We start from the raw sequence: 25,207 nt of genomic DNA, 5'->3' as shown, positions 1-25,207 counted from the left end.
TGTGCTTGTTTGCGTTTCTAATAATTATTTGAGAAACTTCAGGCACTTTTGGAATAGAAATTAGTTCGATTTAGAGAAAAGTTGAAAATTGTCAAAACTAATTAATTGAATAATAAAAATTAAAATAAACCTTATTTGAAAATCCTCGAATTTCTTGAAAAAAAGTATGAAATAATTTGTTATTCCCATCTAAGATTTTCAGAAAAACGTATGTAATGTGCAACATTTCTAATAAGATTTTTATAAATTATTATTTTGAAATCATAAAATACCTAATTATCCCCGAAAAGGTTGAAGTGCTAAAAACTAATATTTTATTGTAAATCCATATGGGATATATATGGGATTAAAAAGGTTTTTTTTATGGTAGAGTAAGTATTATTAGACTTCGTCTGAGTTTCTTATGGGTTTTTAAATAACAAAATTTTCCTAATTTTAAAACTTAAATAACTTGCATTGCATATGAAAAAATTGTCAAATATGATTTAGGCCAAAACAATAATCCTAAATGTTTTAGGTTTCATAGATCTTCTGAACATTTGGTAGGATGTACATATATCGAGTATCTTGTAGTGTAGTAAAAAAGTTCACTTTTCTTTATAATTGTTGAAAAAATTACAAATTTTTGAACATAAATTTTGAAAATTAGGATGCTTTTCTTTACAAAGTTGATCATTTTTCACTAATTTGAAAATGTATGAAAATATCGAATTTTGAACTGATTTTAAAGGAAATTTTGATTTTCTATGAATTTCTGAGACATGGAAACATGAAACATTGAGTGAGACATGAAACATTTAGGATTCTTGTTTTGGCCTTACTAGACAAATTTTTTCATTATATTTTACTAAATTTGTATTTTATATCATTCTATTTTTAAAACCAAACGGTAAAACGACTATCAAAAAAAAAAGTGAAAAAAATTTTTTCGAAAAAATTCGACCTGAACCTATGAAAATTATCAGATTTTCACGTGATCAAAACATCAAAATTTGAATGTGAATTTTTTTGAAATTTTTTTCACTAGGATTGTTTGTCGTCTCGAGTACATCATTTATCCATGAAACATATGATCGCAAATGAATTATTGCGTCAGAAAACCTAAAAATGTGAATTTTAAGCCCCATTTTGCAAATTTGGTTTTTGAAGAAAAACTTGGAAAATTACCGCATTTCGATGTTGCATATGTAATATGTATTTTTGCTTTTCGTACCCCTCATTTCACATTTTTTACACTTCATAGAACAAAGAACTGCCCACACACCTATTTTGCACTCATAGTTTCCATAGGTCTCATAGTTCCCAATAGTTCCCATAGTTTCCATAGTTCCCATAGGTCACACACACACACACACACACGCCAAATCAAGTTTAATACCTCATTTTTTCTTCGAAATGTGGTAAAAAATGATCCTACATATAGAATTTTTTTAAACATACCGAACACATTATCGAACCTTATTTGACAGTCTTAACTCCTCCTCTAAATGCAATCAATAATAAAATGGTGATAAACGTTACTGATTCGTTTGTTCTGCGCAATTCAAATTACTAGCTCTGCTGTGCAAAAAGTCAAAAAACCTTCTATCTCTCTCTAAGAACGAGGAAAAACATTGAAAACACTGTTTTCTGTGTAGATTGCACAATAAATTTAATTTTTTCTTGCTATTCATGCCATTACCGACTAAGTGGCAAGATACTAAAATATAGATATTATTTGAATTTAATTTCAAAAATAATTAGTATATTTACATCATATATGCAAGAAAAAAAAGTAATTATATATAGTATATAAATGTAAGCATATATATAAGCGTACGTATACATCGTGAAATTTAAAACCAACTTGTGATCAATAAGAATATTAAAAAAAAATTATGTGAAAAATTATAAAGACCAATTAATACATTTGATGATGATTTAATCAGACTGAAAAAACTTTCCAACAAATGAATATAGTAAGAGATAAAAAATAAACATATTATATACCATAATATAAATATTATTAGTTAGCTTTTAACTTAGAAGAGAAAATAATTCATAAATCCACAAATATAACTAATTTTTACCAACTACAGTGTTGTGCGTGGGTCTACTAAACTTAAATATTTTTAAAAAATTCTTATTTAGTTTTTTTTCTACGAACTACGATATTTCAATTTAAATAAAAAGAGAAATAACTATATTTTTGAGCATTAATTTAAATTTCGTTTAAAATTCTATTTTGATCTAAAAAAAAATTAGATAGAAATTTTCAGTCGTTTTGTAATAGTCATTTTTATTTAACCACAGTTTAAGTTTAAACGATTAAAGAGGTTTGATTTTTATCTAATTATCATATGAATACAAAAAATAATATATTGTGAACAAAAAATAGTATGTTCAAATGTTTTTTTTTTTTATTAATAATAGAATCAATTAATGGAAGATATAAGACCATCAATAGGTGGGTTGATTGGACTACAACAAGGTCTCATTGAGGAGCACAACATTACCCAAGGAAACAATCATCTCAGTAACCAAGAATCTAAATACTTTTCCCTTCAAGATAACAGATTGATGGGATTATCCTCTCATGAAAATAGGCTATTAAGCTTGTCACATGACTTGCGAACTAATGGATTATTAGAAACTAAAATTCATGTCCAAAGAAAATCAAACTCTACACCGGACGATTTTAGTAATATTTATAGCTCTGTAACAGGTAGTCTTGTTGATTCGTCTCATCATCACACTCCTTGTCATACTCCACCAAATAGACTAATGGACCAATCATCTTTATCAGGTGAGTCAATATTTTTTTTTTAATTTTAGGTTCATTTGCTTAGGTTCATCACTATCATTAGGTTCATTAGAAGTATTTGCGGAAGTCTTTAAATTAGTATTGTAAATACCATGCTGATTAAAATTATAAATATCCAGATCATGATGAGTTTCTTAATAATAATTATTTGGCTCTTTCCCATTAATTATTAGTGCTGACCTATTATGAATTAGAGTATGCTAAACCGAAAGAAGCAACAGAAATAACAACATTGTAAATAGAGCTGATTTGGCTCTAATTACTGTTGTCTAAACTCTTATAACCCTGATGTCCTCAGAGCTGTTTTAGCCCTTTTTAGGTAGACCAGCAATGTATTATAGAGCTGACTTAATAGTATTAAGTAGTGTTTATGCCCGCTGTTAGTCATTGTAATTCATGTGCGACTTATGGTTTACGGTGTTAGGTACTGGAACAACAGAAGTAAAAAATTTTCTACCATGTATTAACCCAATAAAACCGATTTCAAATTACTAAAATAAGGCGACAAATATTAATAGCGTCGGATAAAATAGTGCATTTTTTGACCGCCAGCCCCCTATAACATAGCATCCCCCTCTCACTGAAAAGGAATTTATTTTAAATATAAATTCAAACTAAAAAAAACGTTAAACTCAAACAACTTTCTACGTGGTAAATTGAGAAAAAAATTAATTAAATAAAAAAGATGTTAAAAATGCTTTAAAAAGAATTCTGAAAATTCAAAACAAACAAGTTTTAAGTTATTGAAGGATTACACTCAAAAGGACATTTAACACTTTGTTTTAACTAAGTCATAATAAAGTATGTAAAAATTCATATGATTTTTAATTAAATTTGTTTGAAAATTTCTAAAAAAAAAAATTAATATCTATTTCATATCTAATTAATATCAATTTGATATCAATTTAATATGAAAAAGTATTTGGTTTGCAGCTTGAATATAGGATATGCAAAAACTACAAAAAAAATCACTTTTTTTACGCGACGCAGTTAAGTTTTTTCATACTAAAAATATTATTACAAATTTTCGTTGATCAATTAAATTGAAAAAATCAATTTTCATTTAAAATTAATAAGTATAATATTGCGCCAAAAATTTTAATTTCAAATTTGATTGACGGACTTTTGACGGATAGAACGAAGTATAAGGGTCTATTAGTATGTACTTTTAAATAAGACACTTTAAAAAAAATAAAAAGTAAAAGTTGTCGTAAAAAGTAAACAAGCCGAGTTTAATACCGCATTTTTTCTTCGAAATGCGGTAAAAAGTAGTCGTCTGAAGAACGACATACTATACCCCATTTCGATGTTGCAAACCTGATCTTTTTTGTACTCCTAACTTACTCCTCATTTCACTCTTTCGTACTCCTCATGACCCTTTTACAATTCCATACGCCCCACTATCCAAGAGACTGCCCACTGATCTTTAGGGTCCACAAATAACTAAGATTCAATAACAAACATTTCGGGGCACATCGGAACACACAAACACGGACAACAAGTCAAATTTATTATGTGGGCATAATTATTTAATATGTGAGTAAAAAATTCGATTTGGCTGAAATTTCGTATACGGATAGGCCTTGTCATCCTGAACAAATCCCAATCGGTCATTTTTGGTTTTGACTCATCATTGACCCGTGGGAGGCTTTTTCGCGTTTTCCCGCATATCTCGCTTTTTTATGCGTCAAATTTTCAAATGTGCATATCTTTTTAACTATAAGTCCGATTTGAATGATCGAATACTCGTTGGAAGCATTTTTTAAAGACAAACAAATTTGCTGAAGGAAGAAATCATTTTCGTTTTGAAATGACAAAGTTATTTTTTTTTTGGCTAACTTTGAGCCTGCGTAACTCAAAAAGTTCACACTCATTTTTCCAAAAATTATATTCATAAGAAAGATATATATGCTATAAGAAAATAAATTTTCTGAAAATTTCAGCTTTTTTACACTGAAAACTCCACGTTTGTACGTAAAATTGTATGAGTAATCCATGAGTAATTCAGAAAATGTATCAAAATTTACATGAGTCATACAACATTTTGCACAGAACGTATACGAAATTTAACAATTCTTTGAGTAAATGGGCTGAAATATTTCGAAAATTTATTTTCTTATAGCGTCCAAACTAGAAGCGCTACGCATATTTGGAAAAACTCACTTTAAAGATTATTCCTTAAACTTTAAAATGAATGTACTTTTTGGAAAAATGAGTGGGAACTTTTTGAGTTACGCAGGCTCAAAGTTAGCCAAAAAAATTTAGTTTTTCACCAATAACTTTGTCATTTCAAACCGAAAATGATTTCTTCTTTCGGCAAATTTGTTTGTCTTTGTTTGTCAAGACGCTTCCAACGAGTGTTCGATCATTAAAATCGGACTTATGGTTAAAAAGATATGCACATTTGAACATTTGACGCATAAAAAAGCGAGATATGCGCGAAAAACGCGAAAAAGCCTCCCACGGGTCAATGATGAGTCAGAATCAAAAATGACCGATTGGGATTTGTTCAGGATGACAAGGCCTATCCGTATACGAAATTTCAGCCAAATCGAATTTTTCACTCACATATTAAATAATTATGCCCATGTACTACATTTCTTATTCGAAATTAATTATAAACCAAATGAACATATTCACATAAAATTTTTTTACATTAATAATATTCAATGTATCGAGTTGAAAAACTTCTGTTATGTTATTATGATAACTTGTAATTTTTGCACCAATTGAATATTTGTGTTCAAATTCCACACCCCTTAAATAGTCATAATTACAATAAGAGCATATGTAATGTAAGAAGATCTGAACATATGGCCACATATATTTTAAAAGAAAATTGAAGTTGTGACATTTGTTCATTAATAGAGTTTTAATAGAATTGCTTACTTCTACACAATAATCAATTGCTACGATTGAACCACAGGCACTTTTTTCTTATTTTTTGAAAAAAAAAGGAAATAGGCATGAAGGTAGTAACTATTTAGCTTGCAATCCAAAGTATGGTGCAAAAAGAGTCTTTACATTCTAATGTTTTTAAATTTTAATTTTTCCATAACATAAATTTATGTTAAATTTATTCGTGTATGACGGAAAATGGAAGAGCTCTTAGTGTCACTTGATAAGTCTATATGAACATATGGTAGTATTCTCAAATACTCCTTATCAAGGAAACATGATGTTGTTCTGCTTTTATGCTGCACAATGTTGTCATATGTTTTGTTTTTTCTCTGTTCTTAGTAATTTTATCTTGAAATGTGAAAATTTCCTCAACTTATATGATAATACATGATTTTTTAAATACATTCTCCTAATTATTTGAATAAAAGGTAACAAGATGTAGCTGTTCAACTGTCCAACTGTACCGTATTTCAGATGTTTATATTTGATCGATATATGTTTATGTTTTTATTCTATTCATTTAAATTTCGGGTGAATTCCTGATGGAATCCAGTTGTATTCCGGGAATGCACTCAGAATGCACCTAGAATGCTCTCGCAATGGGCATTGCCAATATGGCAAGTCCGCCGGTATATTGAACGAATTTTTTTGTAAAAGTGAAGTCGTTTCAAATAAGATTTCTATACAATAATTTCTCAAGAACGAAACATCGAATTATGTTCATAATGTAACAAACATATACTACAATTCGAATGTGCTTTGCTAAATCAAGGTACTTTTTTACCACATTTTTTACCACGCGAAAAGTTTCCAACAGTTTTAATAGTGATTCTCACAATTTTTATTTTTAAAATTGTTTTTTGAAATGTTATATTATTACTTTTTTAAAACGACTACTTTTACTATTTTTTCATTAAAAAAACGTCATAAATTTCAAATGCAGTTCAAATTTTTTGATGACACAATTTAAAATTACAATAATTTGTTTTTTTTTCAGAAGGTGCATTTAAAAAGCTTAAACCCGAGCCTAGTTCAAGTACAACTCCAGTGTCCGCTGGTCTTTCATCCCCTGGTAGCGTTATTTCATCACTACCTCAGCATGGAAACCATATTTCAAATTCTTGTCCAACACCAGCCAGGCGAAGACATAGAACAACATTTACTCAAGTAAGTTTTTTTAAAGAGTATGTTGTTTCAAGATTATATATATTCATAAAATGAAGTAGGTAAAGAAAGAGTTGTATGAAATTGAAAACATTACTGATTTTGTTCTGTTGTATTTTGTACCATCGATTTCAAATATTTTGATTAAAAACACAACATAACAATTTGTTTTGTTGAATTTGTTTCGAAAAAATTTCACGATTTTCACCTATTTTTTAGAAAAAAGTAAACATTAGAAAACTTTTATTATTTTGAAAAAATCTTTTGGGACAAAAACTTCGAAAAAAAATTGGAACGGCGTTACTATTTTTAAAATAGTGTTTTACAACTGTCGAAAATATTTTAGATTTCATAGACTTCTGAAACATTAGGAAGGAAGAAAATATCGAGTATCGCAGTACAAAAAGTACGGGTTTAAAAAGGATTTCTTAAAATTTAATATATTTTGCTTAGGTGATTAAAATTTATACATTCATTTTGGTAGCTTTCCGCTCCGATTTTGTCTAAAAAATAAATATCATGAAAAATTACTTTTTAAATTAGTAAAAAACAAATAAAATTTGTTTTATTCGAAAAATAATTTTTTTAGTGGCCAAAATATTTTAGGAAATTATGTTTGGTTCAAATGTAAAAATAATGCAAACTAAAATTAATTCAATGTTCATAATCAATATTTAACGTCTAAAAACATTAAAAATTAAAATCAAATATTCAAAAATATTTATTTTTTTTATTATCCCCTCACAGTAGCGTAGCAAGCCGAAAATTTTTGGGAGGGCACACAGAACAAATATTTTTTTTTGTCCCCCAAATTCCAAAAATTTCCTTTGAAAATAGAAATTTCTGGGGGGAATTAAGATTCTTTATATTTTTGTAGTATATGTTCCTATACTACTTTGTTTTTTGGTGCACAAAAAAGGCCCATTTCGTGATACCCTATCGAGAAAACGTCGAAAAATTGTCAGAATCAAAGGTGGTAAGGTGTTAAACTTTCCAAAGAATTCGAATTCAGGCATGAACAAACTCCCGACTTGAACAAAAAATCCAGAGCCCAGGCCTCAAATTTGAGAAAAATGGTGAAAAATCGACATTTTTTGGGCAAAAAAGTATCCTTATTTTTGAAAAAAATTAAAATTTTTCAAAAAAAAAATTTTCTCTGGATTTCAATGAAAACTTGTTAGAGCATCTCAAAAATGATAATTTTGGCCATTTTTCCAATTTTTCTGAAAATTCCCCCCATATTTTTCGTACAAAGGCGGACTGGGACCCAAAAACGGCCCAGGAATTTTGATGAACAGCCTCAAATTCTGAAAAAAAGTTGTTGAAAATAAATTTTTTGTTGTTAAACGGCCGTTTTAATGAAAAATATTTTTAAAAAGTGATAAAAATCTCCAATAGTAGTTCAAAACAATCAATTTTTGATTTAAAATTTGTAAAATATATAATTTTTGTCCCAAAATTGACCGGGCCTACGGGGCATTTGCCCGAATGCCAATATGGCCAGTCGGCCGGTATATTGAACGGAAATTTTTCGTACAACTTAAGTCGTTTTAAAAAAGATTTTTACACAATATTTACTCAAGAACTAAACTTCGAATTATTCTCACAAAGGGATTATGTAATAAAGATATACTACAATTCGAATTTGCTTTGCTAATTCAAGGTACTTTTGTTCAAAATTGCTCAAATAAATACAAAAATTTGCAAAATATCTTGGTCTTAGATACCTGATACTTTTCATCGCTTTTAGGACATTTTTAAAATAATTAGAAAGAAGGATATTTAAAACTTTGACAGTTGTAACACCGTTAGTATTAATTTTTAATTGACATTTTTAAAGCTTCTTTTTTTTTCGACTGGATTATCAGCTAGTATTTAAACTTAAATGTATTTTTGTACAGGAACAACTTGCTGAACTTGAAGCAGCTTTTGCCAAATCCCATTATCCTGATATATATTGTAGAGAAGAGCTAGCTAGAAGTACGAAACTTAATGAAGCAAGAATACAGGTAAAATATTGAGATCATTGCAATTTCTTATTTAAAAAGTGTATTCTAGTGATTTAGAATATACTTATTATAAGCTTTTTTCATTTTGATAATCAGAAAAATATTTTGATCTTATATATTTCGCAATACACGTTTTCTTACAATGTGCTACATTTGGTGTACATAGGTAGTTTAGTTAATATAAGCAACTCACAACTTGAGTGAGTTGTTTGTCGTTCTCTTTAAATATGTTATTCCGCCGTTATCATTTTTACCGCATTTTGAAGAAAAAATGTGGTATTAAACTTAACTTGTCTTCTGTGTGTGTGTGTATGTGTGTGTCTCCCAAAACTTTTTTCTTCCCAATATGGGAACTATCAGACCTATGGGAACTATTGGGAACTATTGGGAACTATGGGAACTATGAGACTTATTGAAAACTGCTGTGAACCATGAGTCCTATGGGAACTATTGGAAACTATAAGTGCACATTAGGTGTGAGGGCAGTCCTTTGTATTGTGAGGTGTAAAAAATGTAATATGAGGGGTCGAAATGCGGTATAGGTAGTATGTCGTTCTTAAGACGACTACTTTCTCTATTTTTTACCGCATTTCAATTTTTTTGAAAACAATGCGGTATTGTGCTCGTGATGTCGTCCGTCCGTCCGTCTGTGTGGTGTGCCACTTTAACTTTGTTTGAGTTAGCAGGTTTGGCGAATTCTTTTCAAATGACAGATTTGACAGCATATTTTAAAAAATCCGTTGGAATTTTAAATTAGTATTCATCCGTTGGAAAATGTTGTCATTGAAAATAAGTGGAAAACTCGGAAATTCTTGAAAAATTTCAAAATGTTCAGATGAGTTTCGCGAGTAACATGGAAAGTGAAAATTGATGAAAATTTTCGGGAAAACTCGAAAAATTTATGAAAAATCATGGAAATCAATACATTGAAATGCGGTTAAGTCATTCGTTTTATAAAAAAATAAAATTAAGAATCAATATTTGACAATTAACAAACATGATGATGAACATGAACAAATTAAAGTGACTTTTGTCAATACATATATTACTGTCTTAGCACGAGATAAATAGTCAAAACACAAATACTTTCTACTGGCTTAGGTGATCTAGGGGATCCGTGTTCGATTCCTGGCCGTGACAGATGATCATCATCATATTCATTAGTTTTTTCTATACTTTCTCTTAGGTATGGTTTCAAAATCGAAGAGCTAAATACAGAAAACAAGAAAAACAACTTCAAAAAGCATTGACACCTTCAGTAATCCCATCATGTAATGGGGTTATGCGCAACATACAAGGATACAGCGTTTCGAGAGGATACCAGCCATATCATCACTCTAATTCAATAAATAGATATTCACAGGTATGACCCAAGCATAAATATTTGTATAAAACCATCTAGAAAATAAGTTGGTTGGTTATAAATATGATTATCGTTTGTTTGAAAAATTTGTTTCAGGACTTATTTCAAATGAGTGCTTCTACCTACCCTGGAATGGCGCAAACTTTTTCTACCCATAACATGACTTCTGTTGGGATGCGTCAAGATTCTATGAGTAAGTATTTACTAAGATAGTAATACACCATAAAATGTCTCGCAAATCTTCAGTTCTGCGAATACACTGCGATACATGAGAGCAAAAAATTTGTGAGGGATAAAAATTTTTAAGTTTCAATGTTTTTTAATATTTTTGAAACTTGATAGGTAATGATTAGACATAGTCAAAGGAAGTATGAAACTGATTTTAATAATTTTTTGAGATTTTTTATTGAATTGTTAATTTATTAATATTGAACGAAATCAAACTTTTTGGTATCACATATATAAAACATTAATTTTAATTTTACTTTACCTTTAGGTATGACAATGGAAGACGAATGGTATAACAAGAGCTTGTCTGCATTAAGAATGAACAGTTCTCATCATCCAAACCTGTCCACACCAATGTTACAATATCAAACGTAATACTTCAAAATAAAGAAAAACGAAACAAAAGTTTTAATAACACGATTACAAAGAAAAAAAAAATAAATAAAAAACATTAAAAACTATTTCTTTTTAAATTTAATTAAACAGAGTACTTTTTGTTTGCTGAAAAAACTTCACTAACAATTTTTTTTAATTTCCAAGATTTATGATTTGATGCATAGAAATATTGCAAAATTTCAGCTAAATTTTACTTTATTTAAACGTTGTTTTTGAAATTACATTTAAAATGGTTCAGTTTTATCTTTTCCACAGTTTAAAAAAAAATTTTGAACAATTTAACATTCTCTCTTACGAAATTGAGATTTCTCGAACTTCTTCCGGTACTTAGTACCATTTAAGAAAATTTAACATGAGTTTTATATGAAATTACGAACAACTTCATATTTGACCATGTGACGTAAATAAATTACGCATACACTAAGTAGGTATTTCCTTTACTTTAAGTTATGATTTGAATTCAGTCAAAAATATAAACAATTCAGTATTTTGTGCATTCCATTCTAAAAAATACAAAATTCACAGTTTGGATTTTTTCATAAAGCCGTAATAGAAATAAAAAACTGAAAATCGGGATATCCATCAGAAAAGAAGAAACTTTTGCTTTGGCAAAAAATTTTCACCATAATTTTTAGAATTTAATGTAAGTTTTAAAAACTTTTTATCGCAAATTAAGGGAAAAATACGTGTACAGAAAAAAGGTCGAAATTTCAAGTTTACTGTTTGGTCATAAAGTCTAAAAATGTGATATTTTTGTGTCTTTAAAATTTTTAAATCCTAGAACTTTTCTGACTCCAATCGTGCTCAAAATTGACGCAGAGAGAGCTGAATAAATTTTGAGGGCGCCTGCATGGGATACCAGATAAAAAGCTAGACCCATTCCTCGGCGTTTACTGAGAAAGCTTACGATTTCACAGTATGAAGTACAATAGGACTCTTTAGAAACCGCGGTTTGAGTAAACCCTAACGTACCCGGAAATCCGGGATTTTACGAAAATAGTGTTATGTATTTTTAGAAAAAAAAAAACTTTTTATAAAGAGCCATTTTTTCGTCAAAATTGCTTAAATTCTACCTTTCATAAATGGTATTAATATTAGGAATTTTGATATATTATTGTAGAAGCACACGGGTGTTGGTAGAAAATGTATTATACTCTCGGGGAAACCTTTTTAAACATCAGAAAAAAATGTTTTACACTCCGAGAAAACTGTTATACTCTCCAAAAAATCTATTGTACACTTCGGGAAAACGGTTATACTGGGTTATACACAAAAATAAACGTCTTCACAGTGCTAAATCTTTATAAAAATTCTTTTTTTAGCCTTGGATTAGATTCCATGTACTACCTTCTCAAAACATGTTTAGTGTTTGCATTAAGGCGCCATCCATTTACGGTGTCGGATAAAAAGGGACATTTTTTGACCATTTGTGTAAAATTGTACATATTTAATCGGTTAGTTAAAAAACAGATCAAAAAAGTTTGAAGCGAAAAATATTACTGACAAAATGAAACAAAAAATCTTAGCTATAGAGAATTCTTACGACGTCGTATTTTCCTTTTACTTCCCTCCCCCTACGTTGAAATGCATCGGAAATTCATGGACCCCCACCCCCCCTCAAACTTCTGACGCCGTAAATGGATGTCTCCATTAAGTAAATTAATTTTTTCAAAATAAAATACTCCTTAAATTATTAAAAACAACATTTTCTATTCAACATATAACTTTATTATTTTAAATATTACAGCAACATTGATAAAATTGCGAATGGATCTTTAGTTTTTAAAATATAAAAATATGTAAAGTAATAAGATATGTTTTAATTAATGTGAACTACTGAAATTTCGTATGTTTTTACAAGACACAATACTTATTATATAAGAGATTATGCATCATAAGAGAAAAATGGGTACTTCTATATTTCAATTTTAAAAATAGAATTGCGGACTAAAAAATGTTAGTCTGTACAATTTTTAGCCACCGTTTTACAATTTAAATTAATGCTATAATTTGAATATTATATTATCGCTATGAAAGTTTTCAATATATATATTTTAGAATCACTATTTTACTATTTTAAGAGTAAGATTTTTTTGAACAGTTCTCTTTTATTTTTATTTTAAGGACTATTTACACCACAAATCTTTTTTTGTGGTAAAAGAAGTGAGCTTTCATCGTCATTCATTTTATTTGATTTAATTTTGCTTTTCATATGATTCGATTTTGAGATACTCGTAGTATTATTATTTAAGCTACTTAATTCCACATTTGTCTGATTCTTTTTTGAGTTTGTGTTAATATTCAATTTTTGAGACAAGAGATTAGAATCTTTCGTGGTGCTTGTATTTGCTATCGTACAATCTGGTAAGGAATTAACTTTTTTAATTGGACTAACGTTTTCGTTAGGAGTCTTCAAAATTGAATTGAAACCCATACATGGATTAATACCATTATACGCTAATTCAGCCTCAAGTATTCGTTCTAATTCATCAAGTTCATCATCTTCTAATTGCCTATGACTTTCCTCCAAATGCTTCATCAAAACAGCAACTACGACGTTGACAAGAACAAATTGTGCCATCTGCAAAATGAGTTTATTTATTTATTATAACTAATATTAGTTGTTAAGGCGACGCACTTTTCAGCGCATTTTCATTTAAGGTACATTCTACATATTAATCTAAATTTCTATTTTAATGTGGCGGACAAAATTAATTTTTTCTATATTATATGCATATTATATGTATATAATATGCATATAATTTTTATATAAATTTTTTTCATACTAAAAATTAAAAATTTTACCATTAATCGATGAAAAAATAACTCAATAAGAGTGTTTATGTTTAATTTATACAATTTAAACTTCGATTTGAGCTCAAATTTTTGATATTTCGTATATAAAAATTTTATATAAAAATTATATACATACAAACATAAAAATTATATACAAATTATATACAAATAATATACGAATTATATACAAATTATATGTATATAATATACATATAATACAGAAAAAATTAATTTTGTCCGCAGCTTAAGTAATCTAAAAAACAATACGAAACTCATATTTTTGAAAAAAAAAAAAAGAAAATATATGTACGATTTTTTGAAAACTAGTAACGGAAACTTCATAAACTGAAAAAGTCAAAGTATTTTACGGGAGTCTTGTCATTAGCATATTTGAGGTTTCAACAGGAAAAAACTACTTACAAGGACAAATATAACAAAAAATATTGGGGCCACAACATGGTTCACACAACAATTTTTTACACAATCTGCTGTATCATCGCAATCATCCCGTAACGTGTCTTTCATGATTCCGTTCCAATTGTCACCAGTTGCAATGTGTTAAAAAATAAAGATTTATTAATCTCAAAAGTAATATTTTATAAATTATATAAATATCATTTATATTTTATATAAATACAATATATTTATACGATATATAATATAATATCGTATAAAAAGCTAAAAGATCACACCCTCAGGATTAAAAATAGGTTAAATTTTGTCGATCAACTTCTTCTAAAATAAAGTTAACTATCATTTTACTAAGTAGTTATCTATCAAATGTTTCCGAAGAAGTTAAAACCCTTCCAACCCTTTTCAATCTGTTAAAAGGCCCACTTAGATACACCTTTACAAAATTATTAAATTGATAGCATCTACAATATCGCACTTCGATGTATAAGTGCCAATAAAATCAATAATATGTAGAACACTCCATGTAGTAAATGGATTTTTTGAATATTTTATTCAATATAAAAATGTATTCGTTAAATGAAATAAAAAATATCTTTTCATTATTTAACCAATGTTAATGAATGAACTCCTTCATTAAAATAAAAAAAAAACATTCGCTGCATGGAGTGTTTAATATATTTGAATATACTTATATAAAATATACTTATCCTAAATAATGTCAAGAATGCAATTCCAAAGTTTGCAAAATGAGCATGCTCTCCTAAACCTTGGCAAGGTACTTCATCTGTACACTCCAATCGTCCAAAAAGTTCCACCCCAAGAGCGGCGAAGATAAAAAATAACAGGAAAAATAGCAATCCTAGATTACCGACTTGTGGTAAAGCCTGACAAACTGTGTCTAGTAATGCCCGAATCCCTTTAGCCATTTTTAAAAGCTTTAGGACGCGTGCGATTCTCAAAACTCGCATCACTCTGATAATGGTTGGATTTATTGGAATAATATTAGTTTCTAGTTCTTCCAACACAATTCCAATTATTGATAATAATACAATGAACACATCTAATTGATTCCACTTATCTTTCAAATAGATTACTGGACCAAGAGCGCAAAGCTTCATGACTGCTTCAACAATGAAAACCGCAGTGAAAAAATAATTAAAAATCTTTAATGTGTATTCTAACGCAATTGGCATCATATAATATTCTGTAATAAGAGAACATGTCTATATTTTTTCTATACATGAAATAAAACACATCTTACCCAGTGCCATTCCAACAACATTTAAACCAATAACTGCTGCTATGGCCAAATCAAAGTATTTGCTTGCTAGGAAGTACATATGGGTGTAGATTTATTACCTACATCAAAAGAGAAAAGTATTTCATTAACTTACTCACTACACTATGTATAAATAGGCGAGTTGCATTATAAGAAGCAAAATATGGTGGCTGACTCCGACCTATAAATTAAATTTAAAATAAAAATCATGAAAAGTAAGTAAAGTTAAAATTTAGAAATTATGAATTTGAATTTATCTTACGTTTTTTATGTTTTTGAATTTGTAAAGCTCTTTTAGCAAGACGTCTCATTTTCTCTTCTTTTTCTTGTTCCTCACGACAGCGATGAAAGTTTTCTACGACAACTCCAACAAACATGTTCAAAACAAAAAATCCAACCAACAATATAAAAGAAATAAAATATAGTAACCGCCATTCATTGTAGTTTACTATAGGCTGAAATTTCAAGATAAAACAAAATAATATTTCTTTTTATAGCCTCATTTAAATAATTTGTTGTAAAAAATAAATACGATCCGTATAAAAAAAATACTGTCAGTATAAATTGTTCTTACTTGCATATCAATACCAACTGAGTCTAATCCAGTGTACATTATGTTAACCCAACCATCTCTTGAAGATAAAACAAAGAGTGACATTAATGCTTTTCCCAAATCATCAAAATTGTATTTTCGATTGATCCAAGCGTTTCCTTCTCTTTCAAGACATTGGGTTTTATTAACGACATCTTTAATATTTGTTCCTGCAACAATAATTTGGTATTACCAGAATATTCATAATTTTACTTTAATGTTTAACCTTCGCAGTGATAAAATGTTCCCTTAAAAAGTTGTACTCCCAATATGCCAAATATGATGAAAAAAGTGCAACAAATCAGGACAATGTTACCTAAAATTAAACAACCTAATGTTACTTATTTTTGTTAGATTTCAAAGAAAATATGCTGAAGATGATTTCTTAAGCCTTATTTTTTTAATTTGAAAATATAAACAGCCATCAATATCATCAATTTTCTATGTACAAAACTAAAAAGCAATATATTTTAAGTAACTTACCGATAGGACGTAAGGATGATAAAAGTGTTTGTACAACCAATTTTAAGCCGGGAGCGCGGTTTATTACTCTCAAAGGTCTTAAAGACCTCAGCAATCTGAAAACCTAAGAAAATATAGGTACATAGGTAGATATAAAAATTACAGCTTAAAATCTAAAAAACATATATCAAAGACAAAACTACATCATACCCTTAAGATATTAAAAATTCTTGGGCTAGAATCACTTATTAGAGACATAAGTAAATCTATTATTGAAATTGACACCAATGAGCCATCCATTATATTCCAACCTAAAAAAAGTTTAATAAAATTTAACCATCGCTTCATTCATTCGCTAAGCTTATTAATACATATTAATAAGGATCAGAATTAGTAAGGATTTAAAATGAGTAATTGAATCTCAACTGCGTCACATTACAAATAAATTTAAAATTGTTAAAATTTTTCGTTAGCTTATGTATATTTTCCGGGCGAAAAGCATAAATCGCACAAATGCAAACAAATTGCCAACAAGTCAAATTTCAAAATTTCGAAAAAAAAATGCGCTGTTAGTTTTGAAATGTTGTCTATCCGTAACGGTGTCTTTACATTTTGATGTTGGCGTGGACAAAGGTTTTGTCGTGCTCAAAGGGATGTTGGCGTGGACAAATTGCGTCGTGTCATAAGTATTTAAATTGAATTTTTGCCGAAAAAAGGCGTTTGAATAATTGCGAAATTTTAGAAACACGAAATGCGCTTAAGTTTAGAGTCCTGTGGACGAAAACTTTTCTGTATTTTTGGTTTATGTGTTTGTGTTGTTTTACTATGTTATTGCATAAAAAATCAATTTGAACCAAAAAATTTGGAAAAATTTTAAAATTGGGAGACTTTCAAAATTTCACTTTTATGTAAAATTTGGATCAATTGTGCGATTTATCCTTTTTCTCAACAAAAAAATTTCCCAAAACTACCCCTTTGAGTTTAGATCAGAAATTTTTCTGCACAAAAATTGTTTTTTTTGACCAATTATTTTCTTTTGTGAGTTTGAAATAGTTTATAAATAAATTTTAACAGCTCAAAAATCGTGAAAAAATTTAAATCGTTTTTCTCAGTTTTTTTTGTAAAACTGCAGTTGTGCAATTTATCCTTTTCACCCGGGTTTTGATTACTCGTGAATCCTTAGGCTCATTAAAAAAGTTATACGTTTGGTTTCTTTGCCAAAATATGTAAGTGCATAAATTTGCTTAAAGCTATTATCTTTCTTACCAGACGTAAAATATGCTCCTTTCCCATAAAACATTCCGGTTGAGACAACCTTTAAAAACAGTTAGTTTAAACTTTTTTCAAAAATATTTTAAATTGCACACCTTTATAAACATTTCTATAGAAAACACAGTAGTAAAAACGTTGTTTGCAGTTTGAAGGAACGCTCTTTCTCTAAAATTAAATAAGGATATAAATGAGACATGAAATTAAAGCATCTCTTTATACATACGTAGATGTGGGAGGAATGTTTGGTCGCTCCATTGCAAGTGTTATGCAATTAAGTGCAATAAACAGCAGAACAACATTATCGAACCATTTTTGATTAATAATCCAAGTACAAGTTTTCCTAAACCTGTTAAATAATTTTGTCAGTTTTTCTTTACATCCAATGTTTTAATCAAACTCACTTATTATTTTCATGAAATAAATACAATGAAAAATCTTGTCGGTTTTCTAGTAAAGTTCGAATCTGTGGTAAGTTGTCGAGAAATGTTTTTGATTTTTCTATATTAGTTTCTGAATTGCTTTCTAAGACATCTTGCAAATTTTTTAAATTCAGCATTGGCCTTTGTTTGCATAAGTCAATACTGCTTATTTTTGGTGATTCATACTTATCCAACGTACTCAAACTGCTTAGGTCTCTTTGAATATTTTCATTAGCTGTTTGTTTTATTAATAGAGGACTCACATGCAGTTTCTTTTCTTCCAGGTTTTTGATCAAAATATTTGTGTTCATTGTACTTCGATGATGATCATCTGTAAAAATTGAATATTATAGGTTTACATTGGGTGCATTCAAGATTGCTCATCGATGGACATCAATGATTTTTTCCAAAATTTTTTTTCAAAAAAAAAATAAGAAAGAAAATAAGATGGATTGTTCGATTCATCGGGACACATCGAAACTCGTAAAAATATGTCATTAAAGTCAAAAATATTCATCAAAAAACAGATTTATGATCGAAAAAATATCACAGAAAAAAATCATGATGGAAGCGATGAGTGATATTGAATGCACCCAATATTTAGCACAATTTATTATATTATATATTATTAAATATTATAAAGAACGTTTTCCAAAAACTATTTTTCTGTGTATTTTATTCATAGAAAATATAATTTTTTAAACATAGAACTACTATGTATTTTTCATTATATTTTTGTTTTTTTTTATATATATATCCTTTATATTCTATCACTATCGGGTTTGTCAGTCTGTTGCAACCGATTTTACGGCTTTCCTATAATAGATAGAAGGAAAATTTGTTCTACAGGTCATGTTTATTTTGCATTGGGCAGGTCCCATTTGTGGAATCGAGGCATGATCCCAATGCACAAAAAATTTTCCCCATATAAGAGTTCGAAATTATAACGAAAAATTAACGGAAAATTCAAATTTAAACCGAATCCCAGTGCAAATTTCAAAAATCTAATGATGCAGAAATGTTTGTCTCGTCGAGACGCACAACATTGCCATACATCACTTTTGTCCTGGGGTTCTCCAAAATGGACCTCCCATACAAATGACACCTCTTAACCCAATGCGATCACTACAATGCATTTTCTGTGGGTAATTTTTCAGTTTTGGGAATTCTATCATTGAATTAAGGTTTAAAAAATCTATTGAACAAAACTAAAAAGTAATAAATAAAAAAAAAATAAATATTAAAAAAAATATATTTAAAAAATATATTAAAAAAATATATTAAAAAAAATATATTAAAAAAAATATATTAAAAAAAATATATTAAAAAAAATATATTAAAAAAAAATATATTAAAAAAAATATATTAAAAAAATGTTATACAAGAAGTTTTCAACTTCAAAAATAGATCATTTATATTCGTCAAGTCAAATATCACTAATATTGTAAAAAAAACATTTTGGGGGAGGAAAGACGTCAGACATGGAAAAAGTTTATTTTTTCCCGGGAACCAAACTCATTTCCCAAAACTATATTTACCCCAAAACAATGAAAAAAAATCCTAAATTAAGTCAATTTTATATATTTTTTAAGTAGTTCTACGAATTTTAATTTTTAAATTTCCCCATTTTTCTCTTAAAAATTTAATATTTTTATATGATTTTTGAAAATTTCCCGGTAACGAGGTTCCCAGGTTCCCGCACTTTTTCCAGGACCGAAAGACGTAGCAAAATAAATTTAGAGAATACCCTTAGAATAATCATAAATTAATTAAAAAATGATTTTTAATTAATTCAAGAAACGTTTATAGAAAGATAGTTTATAGGCCACGTTATAAGTCGATGACATTTTAATCGATGATTTGGTAGTCTTATTTACTTTTGTCATTGCTGTTGTTTTTCTCAATAAGTTTTGTTTTGTTATCCGTTGGAAAAATATTAGTTTTGTATTGATTGCCATAATTTTCTTTAAAATGTAGTCCGTTCTCTGACTTTATTGAGTTAAAAGTTGGTAATTGTAAGAAATTCAGATTATAGTTGTTATCTTCTTCTTGACTACTCAAAACAGGTGAATCAACAGGTGTTGCTGAGGTTGTAATAATTACTGGAGCACTAGAGGTGTTCATCTGTAAAATATAAAAATTACATTAATGTACTATAAATTTGAAAAATCTTTTTTTTTTGTTTCTACCACATTTTGCGTTGTCACTAAATTCTCTTCATTACCACATAAAACAGATTTGTTTTCAAACATTTGGTTCAATTCCTCTTGCAATCTTTCTTCTTTCAATCTAGCTTTTATGAATTCTCTTTGTTCTCTCTCTCTTCTTTCATTTCTCTAAATGAAAAGAAATATTAATAAGATATTTTTTTTTAAATTCTACATAAATTACCTCAGAACTAAAGCCTTCTACTAATATTGCAACTAACAAGTTGAAAAGGACATAGTTACCAAAAGTCATTAGAGCCACAAAATACAGAGCAGCCCAGTGAGATGTTTTTTCCATTCCATTAAACAAAACAACGTTCCAATCTTCTTGTGTCAATATCTAAATAGATAAAGTATGTATTAAAAAAAGAATAAGAAACTAAAAAGCAACGATACCTGAAATACTGTAACTGTTGACCAAAGAATATTGTTAAAGTGTTTTCGGTCACATTCACAAAGTGGATCGTTTTGCACTATTTCCAAGCAATTACAATCTCGTTCTTCACTACCATCAACATATTTACAGAATTTACCACCAAATAAATACATACCGAGAATACTATTTTTTTAAAATAAAAAAAAAACAATCGAGGAAAACATTTAATTTGATGTTTTACCTGAATATGAAAATGAATAAAACTAATAGTGAAAAAAAAACAGCAACATTATCCATAGTCCTCAACATGACAAACAACTGCCTTCGTAAGTTCGGCATAAACCGAACCAATTTTAAAATACGAAGTAGTCTAAAAGTCCTTAAAACGCTTAATCCAGAATTCGCCTCTCGACCTCCTAGTCCTGCTTGACATATTTCAATAACACTGTTGGAATAAAAAAGTTTTAGTAAGGCCTGAAGTAAGTTAACTCAGAACTCAGTAATATTGTCCCAACTCAAATCCGAACTCAAATCTAAACTAAAGTTTTTAGTTGGAAGCAAAATAACTTAAATTTGAATCTCAAGATATCTTATTGCGCATTTATTTAAACTTGGTCCAATGAATATCTTCTTCAATTTTGGACAATATTATTAAGTTTTATTCAGAGCGGCTGAAGTTGCACAAAGTAAAAAAATAAATTTATACCTTAAAATTACTATTATTCCATCGAATAGATTAAAACCGTTTGAAATATATTTAAATGGTCCCTCTCCAATCAATTTTAAAAGCATTTCAACAGCAAAAATGCATGAAAATATAATATTGCTTGTTTCTACGATTGAAGTAAGCTCTTCTGGCTGATTGTGATACTCAATACCCATGCTTAAAGTGTTTATTAATATGGCCAATAAAATTCCTTGTTGGAAATATTTATGGTCTACAATTTTGTTAACACACCGTCGAAAAATTGTTAAGCAATTAAAAATACACGAAAAAGAACATAATATAGATCTCTTAGGAAATTTAGGCGACCATTTGAATAACGTAAATCGATTTTGAATAGAGTTTTTTAATGATACTTTTTCATCGGTTTTGTATTTTTTAACAACAACAGTATGGAAACATTCAAGCATGGATCGGTTTGTCAACAACGCTGCCGAAAATGCAACAGAAAAGGCAAGCAATTCTTGGCAGCTTAAAATGTTCGCATTACTATTTTGCCAATCTAATATATTGAATCTTTTTTCAGTTGAATCCTATAAAATTGTAAAATATTTAAAACAAAATTAATTTTAAAAAAGGAAGACATTTTTACCAAGTCGTATATTTTCCATTGAGGTCCATTTGATGAACTTATCTTATCTAAAGTCTGATCGTCTCTTAAAGAATCGGACTTCTTTGTGCTTTCGTTGTTTTCCACTGGAGCGTTAAGTATAACATATTCATTAAAAAGAACCGAAGAACGACGTTTTTGTGGCATTTTGCTGGCATCCAAGGCCTAGTAAAAAAAATATTATTAAATCATTAAAAATAATGAAATCAAAAACCTGTTTTAGACTCGAAGAAGAGAAGACAATTCTTTGAATTACTATATTTTTTTCAAATTATGTTTTTAGATTTTGCTCGTGAGCAGAAACATTAAATAAAAGGAAAATATTACTTGTCCTATTTCTTTATCAATTCTAAAATAAAATGCATTCTAAAATAAAACACAAATTGATGTTTAGCAACATTGTTTTTAAACATATTGACCTTTAAATGTTGAGCAAGATTGGCAGCTTCAATTTGGTTGGGAAGTTTCAATAAAATAAGGGTTCTTGATTTTTCCTTTTTTGGCTCGATTTTGTTGTGATTCATACCATTACTCAGATCTATTGTTCTACCCTCCACAGAGAACTTGCTGATGACCTGCATTTATATGAGTGAAAATATAAAGAATTTTTTATTATTTATAATTCTAAAAACTTACATGTGCATAGCTTGGTGGAAGTTTAATTCGTAATTTTCCTTCTGGATTACTATTTTTATGAAGAGGACAGTTATTTTGTTTATCTTTATCTTTTTCATCTGTAGCTTCGTTACACCAGTTTATACAATTCCTATGTTTAGAGCCAAATTGTTTTGTACGTGTATTGTAGTAACATAAATTAAAGTATAAATACCTAATAAAATTAGATCTACTTATCGCTCTTCTTTTAAACTTTCTGTACAAGTGTCCTATTAACTTTATAATTTCTCCATAACAACTTGTTGGTTCAGAGTTGTTAGCACTTGATGCTATAGTAGATGAAGATGTAAATCGTGCTCTTTCTTGTCGCATTCGCTCCATTTCTCGTTTTTTTGTTTCTGAAAATTGCGTAGCAATAACTACTAAACATAAGTTTATCATGAAAAAGGATCCAATCTAAAAAAAAATATCTAGATGTATAATTCTGTTGGAAAACCGTTATTTTGTATTTTACCACAATGAGGAGGACAAAATAAATCCAGTCCCAGAAGCTGTGGGCATCTTGTACATAATACATAATATCCGTCCATCCTTCTAGAGAAATCACCTAAAAGTTTTCCAAATATCATCATTAGTATTACATATAATATTAGATATATCAACTTACCAAAAATATTGCGACCCAAGCTAAACCTATATTATCAAACGATATTGTTCCGCGAAAGGGATTTCCTCCCAATTGAGTACAGTTGGTATAATAATTATTCCAATTTACGCAGCTATCCTTCTTAGGGAGATTCAAAGAAAAAGGAGCTGGTGTGTCTATGATAAAAAATTAAATAATATTTAAACATTTAGTTGTTTAGGCGTTGAGTAAACGGGAAAAATCTTACCATTACAAATTGTTTTGCCGATTTGAAGCGGCGGTAAATTGTTGCACATATGCATTCCAGAGTCTTCAGGCTTAGTACATATGTAGTCAATTTCTTATAAACAAAAATTATAAAAATACGGTCATCACACAAAAAAAAAATCAAGTACCTTTGGATATTTCATAGAACAAAGGAATACTGGAAAAAATAAATTGATAATCTATTAAATCGATAATAAAGATAATGGGTGCATTCAAGATCATCATGATTTTGTTTCTGAAATATTTTTTTCCATCATAATTGTTTTTTTTTTTTTTTGATGAATGTTTTTGACTTTTATGATATATTTCAACGATTTATGATGTTTTTCGATAAATCGATCAATCCATCTTATATAACTTAAACGTGTTCGATGAAAAAATTTTTGGAAAAAGTCATTTATGTCCATCGATGAGCAATCTTGAATGCACCCACTGTGGGCCAAAAACTCATATAGATCTATGCAATATGTAAATTTTGATTCCCATAGCAATAAGGCCGATTTATGCTTCCCCAAAAACACAAATTGTAAAACACTTTTTTGTTAATGTTTAAATTTAAAAATTACTCTGGCATTGACACATGTGGTGGTAGTTTCAGTACACATCGCTGTCTTAGGATTCCTTCCCAAAGTTGAACACCAACGATTCCTGTCGAAAAATAAAATGAAAAGTAAAACGAAAAGTAAGTATGAAGCTTTATATATTAACTTACCGAAAATGAAGAAAACAAAGAAACAAAGTAGGAGCACGTTTCCAAGCATCGGTAAGGTATCCAGTAAAAGCATAACTAATATTCGCATACCTAATTATTTGTTGTTAATTGAAATTTATATATGTAATCTATTTATCAAATCAATGTTTTGCATAAAAAAGCTTACTAGGTATTCTATTGATTGCACGCAAAGGTCTTAAGACTCTAATTGTCCTTATTGCTGTTAAATTCAGATTTTCAATTTGAAGGCAGTATTCCAAAGCACCCGACATAACTATGAAAAAATCAAGTCTATTCCAAGAATCTGCTATATATGTTCCTGCACCACAAAAGCCCATTGCAATGATTTTGATTGTCATTTCGAGAGTAAAGAATGCAAATATAATGTCATCAAAAACCTAAAGATAATAATCAAAAAAAAAAAATTAAACTCAAACACATGGCTAAGTAGTTTTTTTTACACATACTTCCAAAATTTTACATTTGTTGTGTTTACACTCGTCATCTACACATGGTTGATACATGCCAAGTGTAATACAGTTAAATAAAATCACGATTATGGAAATTCTTTCAAACCACGTATATATGAAAGTGAAATGTTGTGAACAGTAAAACATAAAAAAATTAAGTTACAATTTCACAAATTATTTAATCAACTTGAAAAAGGATATGGATTTGTTATTAACTTCAAACACCATAATCGAGGTTTGGAGTCCTGTCTTAAATACTTAAGAGAATACTCTACAAATCCAGGATAAGGAAGAATGGAATTGTCTGAGCTGCTATTGTCTTCATAACTGTTGTCTGACGATGAACTACTCTCGTTTTCTTTCTCAGAGGGCGATTTTCCTTTATATGAAGTTTTCATTATACTTTATATGATTTATATTTAAATAAAACTAGAAAAACGGAAAAAGTCTTGTAATACTGTTTTTTTTCTGAAAATAATTGC

At 28.7% G+C, this 25,207-nt stretch overlaps 2 protein-coding genes across 3 annotated transcripts; one reads left to right on the top strand and one right to left on the bottom strand.

The window, feature by feature from the left end:
• The first annotated feature begins 1,698 nt into the window (after nt 1-1,698).
• LOC134826982 (homeobox protein unc-42) lies at nt 1,699-10,858 on the top strand. 2 transcript variants are annotated; one of them, XM_063839498.1, is made up of 7 exons: nt 1,699-1,774; nt 2,413-2,785; nt 6,702-6,871; nt 8,770-8,877; nt 10,064-10,240; nt 10,337-10,433; nt 10,737-10,858. In XM_063839498.1, the coding sequence occupies exons 1-7, from the start codon at nt 1,760-1,762 to the stop codon at nt 10,841-10,843; spliced, it is 1,047 nt and encodes a 348-aa protein (XP_063695568.1). In that variant the 5' UTR covers nt 1,699-1,759; the 3' UTR covers nt 10,844-10,858. The 2 variants fall into 2 exon arrangements, with proteins under 2 accessions (XP_063695568.1, XP_063695569.1); XM_063839499.1 differs by lacking the exon at nt 1,699-1,774 and adding an exon at nt 1,858-1,958.
• Nucleotides 10,859-12,983: 2,125 nt separating this feature from the next.
• Nucleotides 12,984-24,829, bottom strand: LOC134837470 (voltage-dependent T-type calcium channel subunit alpha-1G). The gene is made up of 32 exons (XM_063852848.1): nt 24,723-24,829; nt 24,422-24,653; nt 24,256-24,345; nt 24,110-24,191; nt 23,672-23,700; nt 23,524-23,616; nt 23,298-23,452; nt 23,145-23,237; nt 22,845-23,086; nt 22,652-22,781; nt 22,435-22,590; nt 21,998-22,180; nt 21,388-21,938; nt 20,923-21,126; nt 20,702-20,864; nt 20,490-20,645; nt 20,288-20,434; nt 19,976-20,222; nt 18,081-18,429; nt 17,903-18,025; nt 17,775-17,844; nt 17,674-17,722; nt 16,618-16,718; nt 16,429-16,531; nt 16,172-16,261; nt 15,928-16,115; nt 15,616-15,808; nt 15,469-15,534; nt 15,336-15,401; nt 14,782-15,278; nt 14,081-14,215; nt 12,984-13,445 (listed from the first exon to the last, which is right to left on the bottom strand). The coding sequence occupies exons 1-32, from the start codon at nt 24,777-24,779 to the stop codon at nt 12,984-12,986; spliced, it is 5,502 nt and encodes a 1,833-aa protein (XP_063708918.1). The 5' UTR covers nt 24,780-24,829.
• Nucleotides 24,830-25,207: the final 378 nt, after the last annotated feature.

Source organism: Culicoides brevitarsis, chromosome 1, assembly GCF_036172545.1.
Source record: "Culicoides brevitarsis isolate CSIRO-B50_1 chromosome 1, AGI_CSIRO_Cbre_v1, whole genome shotgun sequence".
In the NCBI taxonomy this organism is placed as follows: Eukaryota; Metazoa; Arthropoda; class Insecta; order Diptera; family Ceratopogonidae; genus Culicoides; species Culicoides brevitarsis.
Note: the sequence above shows the minus strand (reverse complement) of the source record. Positions and strands in the feature narration are given on the sequence as shown.